General features: G+C 40.0%; 3 protein-coding genes and 1 long non-coding RNA gene across 6 annotated transcripts; 2 read left to right on the plus strand and 2 right to left on the minus strand.

The window, feature by feature from the left end:
* The first annotated feature begins 325 nt into the window (after nucleotides 1–325).
* Nucleotides 326–2,465, plus strand: LOC103871996 (probable sugar phosphate/phosphate translocator At1g12500). Its single transcript, XM_009150336.3, has 2 exons — nucleotides 326–1,560; nucleotides 1,750–2,465. The coding sequence occupies exons 1-2, from the start codon at nucleotides 889–891 to the stop codon at nucleotides 2,161–2,163; spliced, it is 1,086 nt and encodes a 361-aa protein (XP_009148584.1). The 5' UTR covers nucleotides 326–888; the 3' UTR covers nucleotides 2,164–2,465.
* Nucleotides 2,218–3,770, minus strand: LOC117125896. The gene is made up of 2 exons (XR_004448367.1): nucleotides 3,610–3,770; nucleotides 2,218–3,480 (listed from the first exon to the last, which is right to left on the minus strand). It is a non-coding gene; the product is annotated as an uncharacterized LOC117125896 (long non-coding RNA).
* On the plus strand, nucleotides 3,760–5,995 carry SLAC1 (guard cell S-type anion channel SLAC1). Its single transcript, XM_009150340.3, has 3 exons — nucleotides 3,760–4,536; nucleotides 4,607–5,412; nucleotides 5,497–5,995. The coding sequence occupies exons 1-3, from the start codon at nucleotides 4,027–4,029 to the stop codon at nucleotides 5,846–5,848; spliced, it is 1,668 nt and encodes a 555-aa protein (XP_009148588.1). The 5' UTR covers nucleotides 3,760–4,026; the 3' UTR covers nucleotides 5,849–5,995.
* On the minus strand, nucleotides 5,497–12,421 carry LOC103871998 (vacuolar sorting protein 18). 3 transcript variants are annotated; one of them, XR_004448366.1, is made up of 24 exons: nucleotides 11,928–12,090; nucleotides 11,641–11,853; nucleotides 11,417–11,556; nucleotides 11,079–11,174; nucleotides 10,653–10,720; nucleotides 10,457–10,558; nucleotides 10,196–10,340; nucleotides 9,931–10,074; nucleotides 9,692–9,811; nucleotides 9,460–9,516; nucleotides 9,322–9,381; nucleotides 9,052–9,159; nucleotides 8,704–8,846; nucleotides 8,416–8,494; nucleotides 8,256–8,318; nucleotides 8,031–8,161; nucleotides 7,845–7,950; nucleotides 7,475–7,663; nucleotides 7,109–7,336; nucleotides 6,853–7,008; nucleotides 6,590–6,751; nucleotides 6,305–6,421; nucleotides 5,986–6,216; nucleotides 5,497–5,804 (listed from the first exon to the last, which is right to left on the minus strand). XR_004448366.1 is itself a non-coding variant. In XM_009150338.3 (24 exons), the coding sequence occupies exons 2-24, from the start codon at nucleotides 12,088–12,090 to the stop codon at nucleotides 6,040–6,042; spliced, it is 2,967 nt and encodes a 988-aa protein (XP_009148586.1). In that variant the 5' UTR covers nucleotides 12,091–12,105; nucleotides 12,214–12,421; the 3' UTR covers nucleotides 5,860–6,039. The 3 variants fall into 3 exon arrangements, 2 of the variants coding, with proteins under 2 accessions (XP_009148586.1, XP_009148587.1); XM_009150338.3 differs by lacking the exon at nucleotides 5,497–5,804 and adding an exon at nucleotides 12,214–12,421 and having other exon boundaries at nucleotides 5,860–6,216; nucleotides 11,928–12,105; XM_009150339.3 differs by lacking the exon at nucleotides 5,497–5,804 and adding an exon at nucleotides 12,196–12,415 and having other exon boundaries at nucleotides 5,860–6,216; nucleotides 11,928–12,105.
* Nucleotides 12,422–13,241: the final 820 nt, after the last annotated feature.

Consider the following 13,241-nt stretch of genomic DNA (forward strand, 5'->3'; position numbering starts at 1 on the left):
TGTATTTGTATTTCTTACCATAATTGGTATTCGACTTTTGGTGACTGGAATAGTAACTGGATAAACTAGAAGATATCATGTGGCAGTGGCAGATGTCATAATGCTCATATCAGATCACACATTTAGTCATTTTAATGACAAACTCAATGCGTGATTAATGCTGGCGTAGTATGTGAAAGAAAAATCGCGTTATTATTTCACAGATCTGATTTGTTTTTGGTATATGTGACAACCTCTTTTTTTGTTAAACGTTTATGTCCCAACCTTTATTAAATTGTACTATGGTCAAGTGTAAATTATATTTTAATGCATGTTTAAAAATCTAAACATATACATATATAGATAAAATAAGCACGTTGACCATAACTTATTTATACAATATAGCATAAGATGATTGATTCAGTCAGTTCACGGTTAAAATGTATAAACACAATATGATCAAGCTTTAAAGAGAAACATATTATGTAATACATAAACGTTTGATCTTGGTAATTAGTGATTTATAGTTAACATATTAGGGTGTGTCTTAAAGAGATAGGTTTAGGCAGTGTCGTAGAAGATTGCTTCCGTTGGATGGGATCTCAAATGAGTGGACCTACTACCGACACTTCTGACTCATGCTTCAACACCAGACTTCGAATCTTAAAACTAGATTTGTTTATTTATTTTAAAATAATAGAACTCCCTCCAACTATCAGATCCAACGGCTGATATCACTCGAAACCTCTACGCTAAATCTAATCTTCACCGTCCGATTTACACTCATCATCTTCCTCTTCTTCTTACTTCCTCTCTCACTCTCAGATCTCAAAGATAAAGACTCTCTCTCTCTCTCTCTCTAGCTGGAAGAGAGAAAATTTGCTATTCCCATTTTGCCCCCCAACGAAAATGGTGGAAGCTCAGTCATGGACGACGCGGCGGATGAGCAACCCGAGATTCGACGCCGCCGCAACCGCCCCGCAAGCAGTCGTCGACATCCCCGAAACGCCTCCTCACTCCTCCTCTTCCTCCACAGGAAAACCTTTCTCCCTCTCCTCACCCACCGTATCTCCGACCATTCTCACCGCCGCCATTATCGCCGCCTGGTTCGGCTCGAACATAGGCGTCCTCCTCCTGAACAAATACCTCCTCTTCTACTACGGCTTCCGCTACCCGATCTTCCTGACCATGACGCACATGCTCTCCTGCGCCGCCTACAGCTCCGCCGTCATCAACATCGCCGGCGTCGTGCCGCGTCAGCACATCCTCTCGCGCCGCCAGTTTCTGAAGATCCTTTCTCTCTCGGCGATCTTCTGCCTCTCCGTCGTGTGCGGCAACACTTCGCTGCGTTACATTCCCGTCTCCTTCAACCAAGCGATCGGAGCCACCACGCCGTTCTTCACCGCCGTCTTCTCTTTCCTCATCACGTGTAAAACGGAGTCCACCGAAGTTTACTTGGCTCTTCTTCCTGTTGTCTCCGGCATCGTCTTAGCTTCTAACTCCGAACCTTCGTTTCATCTCTTTGGTTTCCTCATTTGCGTCGCTTCCACCGCCGGTAGAGCTCTTAAGTCCGTCGTCCAGGTATGTAAATTTGACCCTAACCGGTTTGGTTAAAACCGAAATTGCGTTTCAATAGTTTTCCGACAAGTTGACAAAAAAAAAATAGTTTTCCGACAACACATGTGTCTTAAACAGCCTTACTTCAGTTAAATGGAGTTTTTGTTTTGTTTTTTTATTGGTTTAGTTTAATCTAATTTTGTTTATTTGCAGGGGATTATTCTGACGTCGGAATCGGAGAAGCTACATTCGATGAATCTTCTGCTCTACATGGCACCAATGGCAGCTTGTATCTTACTACCATTTACACTCTACATCGAAGGAAACGTGTTAAGTATCCTAATTGAAAAGGCGAGGACGGATCCATTGATCATCTTCTTGCTCGCAGGGAATGCGACAGTTGCTTATTTAGTAAACTTGACTAACTTCTTGGTGACAAAGCACACAAGTGCTCTCACTTTGCAGGTTTTGGGCAACGGAAAAGCCGCGGTGGCTGCCGGAGTCTCCGTTTTGATATTTAGGAATCCGGTGACGGTGATGGGTGTTGCCGGGTTCGGTGTCACGATTATGGGAGTGGTTCTCTACAGCGAAGCTAGGAAGAGATCCAAATTGCTTAACCAGAAGTGAAAGTGTGAGAAAAGAGACCGGGTTTAAACCGGTGAAGTTATTTTTATTTTTTCGATATTTTTCGGATTATGCTTCTTGATTCTTTTGGAATTTCTGCTATGTTTTGAACCGGTTTGAGGGTAGGGGAGAATCAAATTAATTGTAAATGGTTTACACTGATTGGGGATAAACTATGAGTATGAAAAAAGGGGAATATATATAACACAAGGGGAAAAGTAGGGTGAAAAACTAAAATAAATAAGATTGTATCTTTCATTTTCAATACATTAAAATACTATTTCTATAAACATTTTGTATTCTTATGATGATTTGTAATTTATGATTTTGATCGAGATGTATTGAAGCTTAGCTTAAGAGTTTGTTCTTCCTCAACAAATCAACAAACCGTTTGTTTGTTATTTATTTTGTGTTTCTTTTGTATACTCTAATACACTTTTTTTTAAACTCTAGTACACAAAATTTTTTATTGTTCCTATTGTTTACTATAATTGACGAATCACTCTACTCAGATGAAAGAAACGTGGCATCCAAAATTCAATAAGTATTATTAAATATGTTTTGATAAGATGTTGATGTTTTAGCTAATGTAGGGTTTAAGTTTATCATTAGACTTGTCTAGGTGTGTTCAAATATAGTTAACCTTTTAAGGTGGTAACTCTACTAAATGTTTTAGGCTTCTATATAATGCTTCATTTCATATAATGTAATTGTATCCAAGTTGTTCTGATTTCATTCTCATAACGCATATATATAATTATATAGAGATCTAACGTGTTGGTTGGCAAACCAAATTTTTTTAAAGAGTTTATGTTCATATTTTAGTTTTTGAAAAGGTGAAAAGAAAATAATAGTAGAGAGAGATAATGACAGCTTATGTGAGTTTGTCTTTTGGGCCAATCCATGTGAGGTTAGTAGGTTACTAATTGATTTATCGTCAGTTTTTGTATTGTTTTGTTTTTGTGTCTCGATGAATTAAAGTTTATTGTTTGGATAAAAGGAAAGGTAAAAGCCAACAAGGGACCAAATCCATGAAAAAAATCTCTTAAAACGAAGAAGAATATATACTAATATTTTTATTTCTATTCATATAATTAGTTGCTCGACTTTTTGTATTATTTTTCCAATTATTGTACCAATTTTACTTGTAATTTATTGATTCGCAAATAGTAATTTCTTTCAAAAATCTCTCCGTACAAATCTAACCACACGCATCATTAAATTTTTGTTACTAAGTTTGATCATATTTTCATCCAAGTTCAAACCGAGTTAAATGCCACGAAAGCGGTAGGAAAATGATAGGAGTATTAGAGAACTTACCTGCATGAACAAAGTAACTTCCTGTTTACCAATCTCTTGACTCAAATCCCATATTGAACTAACCGACTTCTTGATAATCTTCGTCAAACTAATTACTCATAACCATTAGCTATAAGGATTAGAAAATACCTTTCAAGTTCACAAAAGGAGCAAATAGATATGGAGAATCATCAACCATGCCGAACAGATCCAACCTATGAGTCTGTTGCAAATAAAAGACACAGTCTTTGACTTTGGCTTTGCATTTGAGTCTCGTGACTAATGGAACGGCCTTTTTTTTTCTTCCTTACGTTCTTTCGTCGTCTCTCCTTTCTCCAAGTTGTTGGGGGATCGAAACACTTTCACGAGAAACCTCAGAAACTTTACAGGAAAGTGTCGATTCACGTACACCATTCACCAAGCTTTCTCGTGGTTTCTTAAACCACAAGCTGTACTTTTAAACTTACTCCATGACCTCTCTCTCTCTATATACATCAACATGCTTGCTCGCATAATAGAGAAGAAATACCTTCTCCTCTGTTTCAAGTGTCGAGTTTCTCGTATCAAATGGAACAAAAACAATCAGCTCCTCGTTCCAACTTTGCCGACATCAATGAAGTTGTACCAGAAGAAGATGCAGAGCAAGAACCGCAACAGCAAGATAAGAACAAGAGGTTTTCCAGCAACAGAGGACCAAACCGTGGGAGGCAACGACCATACCGAGGCTTCAGCAGACAAGTGTCGCTAGAGACGGGCTTCTCCGTGCTCAACAGAGAATCTAAAGGAAGAGGTGAGAAGAAGAGTTTACCGAGGAGTGGTCGTAGCTTTGCCGGGTTTGAAACACGCGGAATCATCAACAACGGTGGAGATGGTCGGAAAGGGGACTTCAGTATCTTCAGAACCAAATCAACGCTCAGCAAACAGAACTCTCTCTTGCCTTCTGTAATAAGGGAGAGAGACATTGAGAACTCTTTGAGAGGTGAAGATGGTGAGACCAAAGATGAATCTATAAATGAAAACGTTTCTGCGGGAAGATACTTTGCTGCTCTTAGAGGACCCGAGTTAGATGAAGTCAAGGTAACAACTCCATCTTCCTCTTCTCTCTTCGAAGATTTGATAAGTTAGTTCTGACTCTATTCTGTTGCAGGACAATGAAGATATTCTGCTTCCAAAAGAAGAGCAATGGCCTTTTCTTCTCAGGTTCCCTATAGGATGCTACGGAATCTGTTTAGGACTTAGCAGTCAAGCTGTCTTGTGGCTTGCACTAGCTAAAAGCCCCGCTACACACTTCTTACACATCCCACCGATGATCAACTTAGTTATATGGCTATTGGCACTAGTAGCCTTAGTCTCTGTCTCCTTCACTTACATACTCAAATGCATCTTCTACTTCGAAGCTGTGAAACGAGAGTACTTCCATCCCGTTAGGGTCAACTTCTTCTTTGCTCCTTGGGTGGTTTGCATGTTTCTAGCCATCAGCGTACCTCCGGTGCTCTCGCAAAAACCCCTCCATCCAGCCATCTGGTGCGTTTTCATGGGTCCTTACTTCTTCCTTGAGCTTAAGATTTACGGACAATGGTTGTCGGGAGGGAGAAGGCGGCTCTGCAAAGTCGCAAACCCGTCTTCTCATCTTTCTATTGTAGGGAACTTCGTTGGAGCCATCTTAGCTTCCAAAGTTGGATGGAACGAAGTTGCTAAGTTCCTGTGGGCAGTAGGTTTTGCACATTACTTAGTTGTGTTTGTAACACTTTATCAGAGACTTCCCACAAGTGAAGCTTTGCCTAAAGAGCTTCACCCTGTTTACTCCATGTTCATAGCTGCACCATCAGCAGCAAGTATCGCTTGGAACACAATCTATGGACAGTTCGACGGATGTTCAAGAACTTGCTTCTTCATTGCACTGTTCCTATACATTTCCCTTGTAGTTCGGATCAATTTCTTCACTGGATTCAAGTAAGTCTCATCTCAAGTTTTACACAATTTCTCAGGCTCTTATATGTATTGATCATGCAACTAATTGGCAATCATCATGTGCAGGTTCTCAGTGGCGTGGTGGTCATATACTTTTCCTATGACAACAGCATCAGTAGCAACAATAAAATATGCAGAAGCAGTACCTTGTTTCCCTAGCCGAGCTCTAGCAATCACTCTCTCCTTCATTTCCTCGGCTATGGTCTGCGTTTTGTTCGTCTCCACGCTTCTCCACGGCTTTGTCTGGCAAACTTTGTTCCCGAACGATCTTGCAATCGCTATTACAAATAAAAGACTTACCAAGGAGAAGAAACCTTTCAAGAGAGCCTATGACTTGAAGCGCTGGGGCAAGCAGGCTCTGTCGAAGAAAATATCTGCAGAAAAAGATATTGAACCCGAGGACGAATCACATCACTGATGAAAATCATGAATAACAAAAGGATCTTTTCAGATTGAAATAATAGTCAAGCGAGCATTTAGATATAGAGTTACAAGTAGGTGATCAAACTTATTGTATGTATGAATCTCAAGAAGCATGTTTAATAATAATATTACATTCGCACTCGAAATCACATTCACACTCCAAAGCTATCACGGTGTTTACACAAATCAAACAGGCAAAGAAATGGTCCTCTGGTTTGCTAAGTTGGTCTGTGGTCGGAGGTCCCATGAAGCAGAGTGTCGTGTTTCCTCAGGTTTAATAAAAGGCAGAGTGATCTCATTGATCATTAATTCTCCACAGAACGGGCATTCGCTGGCGATAGCATCATCTAGCTCTGATCGAAGCTGCCTCATGGTAAGGAAAATATGTCAAGCCATTTGATCTTAAGAGAAGATAAACAAAAATCACGAGAAATGAAACAAATGTTTTTACCTTGTCTGCAGTAGTTGTGCTAGTTATAGGTTCATCAGATCGATTACCATTCATATCCCTCCGGGTTTCACTACCAAGCAATGTCAGCTGCTTCTGCAGATCGAGTATATGCTCGGCCTAGACAGATTTTTTCGGAAACCAATCCAAAAATGAAATAGTCATTTTAACATTGGTACAGATTCATGTATTCACTGAAAGTAGAATTAAGCTACTGAATATTGCTGAAGTTTGCAGTATCTAATACTGCACATGTGAATAAGAGGGAATTCATGATTTGAGACTTACTTGCTCTTCGTGTGCACAGCTTGTGACATGTGTAATCAGGCACTGTGCATGGAAAGAGTGCCCACAAGGAAAAACATAGAAAGGAGCCAGTGGTCCAGATGATGAATATCCCTGAGCCATTCTGAAATCCCCGGTCATCGTCAAGATTTTACGTTTACAAACCTGGTAATACACGATGAAATGGATAGGTGTACTCATTATTTTGGATCGTCCAAAATTTTGATTCATATTTACATGATACTATTCAACTTAGGAAGGCATACCCCGCATTCCTCTTCGCGGTCGATTACAGCATATCTTTGAGTTAGGGCACTAATATCATTTCTAATATTATCTGCACCACGTGTGGCATCGTTCATCTCCTCTTTCAATTGTTCTATTTGCTTGTTGTAATCCTCCAGAGATGAGCAAATCGCTTCCTGTACAAGGGTTTTGAAGAAAATAACAAGCGGAGAAGCAAGTTGGTTAAGCCAAGACAGAGCTGTTTGTGTGCCTGGAAAAGAGAATAAGTTGACTAACCTTGAAGTCATCTATCAAGGCAAAGTCCGGAAAGAATGGCAAAATATCTTCAATCTTTAGAAGGCCATCAGTTTCCTTGAGAAAGGCAATAGCTTTCCTTATGTTTTCCCTTTTCGCTCCCTTTTCCTGTTTGACGACATGCTTTGCAACCATCAGCCACAGCTTCTTTCTCAGGTCTTCATCATCTTCAACCTTATCAGCCTCAGCCATAGCAAGTTCTGGGTCAATCTGTAAAACAGAAACAATTGTGCTAGCTAATTCAGTATCTTTCGGTAGCAGTTTTGTTTCTGAATATGTCATAATCTAAAGATTGCGCACAGAAGACAGAAACAGATAATACCACTTTTTACAAAAGGGGATTATTACCTGAAGAGCAAGGGCCACCGCCTCTTCATGCATAGACATCATACTGTATATATGGACACAGGCACGAGTTCTCTTTTCCTTGAGACATAGGCGCAATGCATATTTGGGATCGTAGAAAAATTCAGGACCGTTCTCTCGTCCTTTCCCAAATTTGCATTGCAGGAAACGGAGGAGGGCACTGTCATCTTCCTGATAATTGGATATATAAAATGAAAACCATTATGTATCACTTTTTCATAAATTCTTGTCACAATATTACAAGTGGAAAAGAAAAATAGTAACCCTCGACGTTGCTTTATGGATTAAGTACAGGCTTCTAAAAGTTTAATGGCTAAAACAAAGAGAAAATATTGAAGGGACTCAACCAGACCTGCTTGGCATATAATGAGAGAAGTAAATTGTGAATCCCTGGATCCTCGTTATGCAAACTATGGACGCAAAACTCAAGGTATTTTATGACTTCATGTGTCTCGTTCCTGCAGTTTAATATGAGGAGTTGTTGGTAAGACTGATAACACAGAGTGAATGGACATTTAGTTGAAAAGTGGGTAAATACTTTGCATGAGGTTCGCTTGAGTAACGCATCATTGCAGTAATCAGTCTCCTTGGATTCAGATTTTTACTGGCCATCCATGCTTCCACGGTTTCATACGCGTCAAGCATAATAAGTTCTGGCGCAAATTTATACTGAAATGGAAAAACATATTTTAGCTACAGGACGAAGCAAAGATTCGGAGACCACACTTTTTTCTGAATAAAACTGTTGTTACTTTTTGCACACCTGAAGCTCATCTGAAACTGAAGATTTCTGGAGCACCTCCAAAGCTTTCTTTGCTTCTCCTTGCTAACGGATAGAGAAAAAAACTCAGTAACTTGAACAACCCTGAGTAATATCTTGTATCTCTATGAATCAATTATATAAAGCTTATCAGGCCCTTTACCTGAATATAATGGTGAATAACGATTTCATACTGCTCCTTCAGGTTTGCAAAATATACCAACTCTTCAACCCGACCATAACTACAACAAAAGCAAAAAAGGAATGAAAGAACGAAAAAGGCGATGTTTCACACTCTAAGCAAGATATATCCTAGGAGATGTGCTTAGAACAGTCTTAAAGAGAATGGCTTATTCCAGAAAATAATAAACAACATCATCACAAAGGTCCAAGTGCTCACTGGGTAACAAAATAATTTTAGTATATTGCATGGGATACTTGTGGAAATTACCTCTCCAGAAGTTTCATGGTTGTTGCCTCATCTAATACATCCTTGCAGTCGCTCATGAAAGCACGGAATTCTTGAATGACTGAGTGATACTCTGAGTTACGGTTTTCTATAGCAGTATCATCTTCCAAAAGCAGCCGATTTATCTAATCCACATTCAAGAGCCAAAACACCGAAATACGATAAGACTCAGAAACAAACCAGAAAGTAAAATCAACAAGAGGAATTATGACTTTATAACAAACGAAGTATGAAAGTATATAATATTTACTGAACATAAGAAACCCAATATATGTGTTTACTTAGAAGTGAGAACAAAGAATAAGTTGTGCATAGAAGCAAAAGCTAAACCTTGTCCAGATACAGCTCAGTTGCCCATGTTGATATCATTGTAATTTGGCATTTATCATCCTTTGAAAGAGTATCAAGCTTCCGCAACAGGAAGGTTCTCAAAGCTTCCTGCAATCACATAAGCAATATAAACCGGTGAATATTAAAGCCCACATGTGAAACACATTTTTCTCTTCTAAACAGCAAGCACGAAAATAGAGATTTGACGTTCTGAAATGCGCTTTATGGTATATATTTAAAACAAGCAAAAATACAAATGTAAATGTTTACCGGTTCGTTGATACTAATAAACTTCAACGTGACCTCTTCAAAAGATATTACATAATTGATCTGCAAGAAAACATGTATCCACATCAAAATGAATAATACCATGCTAGAGCAAAGTAAAACAAAGGAGCTAGAAATTACTTTGGCATAGAATGATGCTGCTCGTAGATATTCCTTGTCGGCAAATGCAGCTTCTGCCTACAAGAGAGGGTGCCAATTCACACATTATCAAAACCAGAGAGATTCTTCTGGCAAACGGGATATACGCAAGCGACAGAAATATTGATGATAAGAAGGAATTGCATATATAACAGGAATGGCATGAGAAATATTTCCTATTAACTAAATTGAGGTGACAGAGATAAACGATCACCTGAACTAAATAAACTTGGTCTCTCTGGAGAGGGTCACGGCAGTTTGCTAAAGCTGCAGCAAAAACTTTCAAGTCTAGGTAAACCTTCCACATATCTCTGCCTTCATCAATTACAGAAACCTAGAGAAGATATCCAAAACCCACAATTGAGAAGAAAAAGTACAAGATATCAGAGATCTTTACTCAAGTAGTTAATGAAGATCTTAATAAACGAGTACAAGCCAACCCCCAAAACAGACCTGGAAGATCGAATTCTGATCATACGCATAGAAAAGACCAGCAGATGCATCGCTGCAAAGTCCAATTATGCCCCTCGAAGCTGAATCTGCCGTTATATCAAACTGGAGCTCTTCAATGATTTGTTCACTAATCCGATTCACAACCTAACCCCACATATAAGGAATGCAGAAACCAAAAAGTAAGCCCACTAGTGAAACAAAACACATAAGTAGTCAGATGAAGCTGCAACGAGGAATGTATCAACTACATGTGTCCAAAACATACCTTAACCTTATTCCCAATAAGAAGCAAGAAATGATATTCTGAGAGTGCCATCGAACTAGGCTTGACTATTTCAGTGCCATCACTCAGCTTTGAGTAGTCCAAGAGGGCTTTGCTCTCCACAAAATTCTCATCACCATTTGGGTAACTACCAAACAATTTTAATCAAGTAATAGAATGATATAACCAGAAATTATGAAAGAGGGTAACAAACACAAAGATCCCAGTAAATAGTTCACAGAGATATGGGTATTGTCATTCTACCTGTGCTGAGCACCGAAATTTAGGCCCCCATGATAAATTCCTGTTCCTGAAAGCCACGCAAAATGCACCGCTCTTCGTTGCTTTATAAAGAAATGTAGTTCACTGAAAGACGACAAACATTATATGATCAGAGAGCAGGGTTACGCTTTGTGATTTCTTTCATACGCAAAATGAGCCTAAGATAATTCACACTTGCCTGTTTGGTATTTCACCAGGAAGTTCCATAAAATGAACTGCACGTTCTTTATAACTAGCAAAAACAGACTGGAAGTAAAGGCTTAGTGATTAGAAACTGAATAGCGAAAATCTAATTCACAATTTCAGATTATAGATATGGAAGCAACATGATCTAAACAATGGGAGGCTGCATACAATCTTCTGTGTGATATTTGAAGTGAAGAACAATCAGGGTTCACCTTTGAAGCTCAATTATGGAACCATAGAGAATAACACCAGTCCATAAGTTTCCAATTCACTAATAATATCATGAACCTTAAACTTAATCTCTAATGCTCCCAGTTCATTTCATGATTACAAATTGATTTTACCTCTCATGAAACTAAAATAAATTATAAAATGGGGGACAAATAGTCATCGCATAGCAGAACAGAGTTGAACTTACTTCTAATGTTCCAATCCCGGTGAACGAGTAGAGTCGAGTGGGAGTTACAGCCATCACATAGTACCTCATTCCACTGTTTATGTTGGCTGTTTCCATCTGCGCAAAAAGACAGAGATTGGAATAACAAAACCAATGAAGGAAACATGGTTTGATCGGGAAGACTAAAACTCATCAGGGATAAAAAAAAATTCGACCAAACATATAAAATTTTCAAGCTTAATGGCTTATCCAACAAATTGAACCTAACAAAAGAACAGCCACCAACTTAACTAATACAATATCAACAAAAATAACATATTGGCCATTACAGCTTAAACTCAAAATAAACAGAGTAGTACCTGCAAAGCCATGAAGGCTTCAGGAAGTTCTTCTAGTTCGAACAAAAACTTGATGTACTTCTCTCTCTTATCCTTCTCATCCACAGCCATCTCAAATAGCTGCCCATCTTGAGTGCCCAGGATGATCTCCTTAGTTGAAACTAAATCCAGGCGAAAGACTAAATAAAATCAATATCCATGTGTGAAAAAATAAAAGAAGACTCATCACAACACCAAAGCATAACCTTCTGTTATCTGTTGCCTGTTCCAAGCCACCGAGTTAACCAACAAACCCTTCAAGCGGCTCAACACACGCGGCTTAGGCCATTTAGCATGAGTATAAAAAGTTTCAGCTCCTCCAACACCAGTGACCGTAGCAATGCAATGGCTACCACCAGGGTCAACAAAAACCTTGTGAATCGATTGCTCCCCAGTTCGACCAACAGAGAGATCAATATCTATAAATCCATACAAAAACAAAGATTACTATACATTTAACCACTGAAAATAGAAACAATATGATTTAGTATACCATAAGAACTCCCAACTCCAAAATCATGGCGGATGATCCATCCTTTGCTTGTTCCCAGAACAATCACATCGTTTCCAGCCGCCATACATGTGATCATGCCACGATTCTTCGAGGCATATCTCTCGAGGAGATCAACTGAAAACACTTGCCTTCCTTGATCCATCTCTTAGTTTTAAAACTGCGCGCAAAGGAGATTTTGAGGTTTTGACCATCATCATATTATCTAACTCAAGACACAAAACGATTAAGGTCTCTCTGCATTGCTTACAACAATTGGAAGCGTTACCTCCGTCGGGGATCTGATCGGCAACCAGGAGAAGACGTCCGTCACTGATATGATAACGCCACCGTCTCTTCGAAAGAATCAAGTGAACGAAACGATGCCGTTTCGGATTAGAAGCCAGCTGTAAACTTCACAAACCGGATTAATGGGTTATAAGTTGAACCTGTTCACTCATCTATTTTTTTTTTTTTTCCATCAATAATTTTATTTAAAAGTGGGGCAAGCCCAAATATTACAAAGTCTAGCCAACAAAGGGCAATCCTAAACCACACAAACATAGGTCCATAAGCCCAAAAAACCGGAAACCCTAGCTACCCAAACGGAAGCGCCGCTCTCGCGCTCCACCGCTTCGATCCACGACGGTACCCCGCAACAATCGAAACCCCGGTGCCATCTCCAACGATCGATCCACCGGTACCAACCCAAGCTCAACAGCTCCACAACATCATCACCGCTAACGCCCTCAAGACAGAGTTTCTAATATCGGAAAGCATCAATCGCAGAAGGAGAGCTAATCCGTCACTATTAAACACCACCACCGACGAGAAGGCTTAACGCAAACCATCACCCAGTTACCACCGGAGAGCATCAATCATCCTCCAACGAGAGCTCCTCCGGCCAAACCAATCCAACATCGCTAGAAAACTAAGATAGAAACCTAAAAACGGAAGTAGAAGACCACTAACCGGCGGCGCAAGGCACAAAACCACCTTTACACCCCGGAGACAAGAGCCGGCGAAAGCGGAGCAGAGGAAGCCTCCGCCTCCCGGTAACAAGGCCGGCGTCGATGGAGCTCTAGAAGCCTCCACCTCCCGGAAAAGAAAGACTACTCGAAACTGTCGGCTTCACCACCCCCATCTTCCACCCGCTCGCGTCGTTACTCCAAACACAGCGCTTCCACTGGTGACGGATCACCCCCGGAGGTAAAGACAACGGATAAGGCCCGGACCAGAGCTCCGACAAGGCGATAGGGAGAGGACGAGTAAGAGAAGCCGTAGAAATCACTCGGTGGAAGATCGAGGGGCTCCGGC

This window comes from Brassica rapa, chromosome A06 (assembly GCF_000309985.2).
Source record: "Brassica rapa cultivar Chiifu-401-42 chromosome A06, CAAS_Brap_v3.01, whole genome shotgun sequence".
Taxonomy (NCBI): Eukaryota; Viridiplantae; Streptophyta; class Magnoliopsida; order Brassicales; family Brassicaceae; genus Brassica; species Brassica rapa.

Coding starts and splice junctions, on each gene's coding strand:
- LOC103871996 (XM_009150336.3), top strand. CDS start 889: ATGGTGGAAGCTCAGTCATGGACGACGCGGCGGATGAGCAACCCGAGA. Junction 1,561..1,749: donor CTCTTAAGTCCGTCGTCCAG/GTATGTAAATTT, acceptor GTTTATTTGCAG/GGGATTATTCTGACGTCGGA.
- SLAC1 (XM_009150340.3), top strand. CDS start 4,027: ATGGAACAAAAACAATCAGCTCCTCGTTCCAACTTTGCCGACATCAAT. Junction 4,537..4,606: donor CCGAGTTAGATGAAGTCAAG/GTAACAACTCCA, acceptor ATTCTGTTGCAG/GACAATGAAGATATTCTGCT. Junction 5,413..5,496: donor AATTTCTTCACTGGATTCAA/GTAAGTCTCATC, acceptor CATCATGTGCAG/GTTCTCAGTGGCGTGGTGGT.
- LOC103871998 (XM_009150338.3), bottom strand. CDS start 12,090: ATGGATCAAGGAAGGCAAGTGTTTTCAGTTGATCTCCTCGAGAGATAT. Junction 9,812..9,930: donor ATCAGAATTCGATCTTCCAG/GTCTGTTTTGGG, acceptor TATCTTCTCTAG/GTTTCTGTAATTGATGAAGG. Junction 8,847..9,051: donor CTGAGCTGTATCTGGACAAG/GTTTAGCTTTTG, acceptor AATGTGGATTAG/ATAAATCGGCTGCTTTTGGA.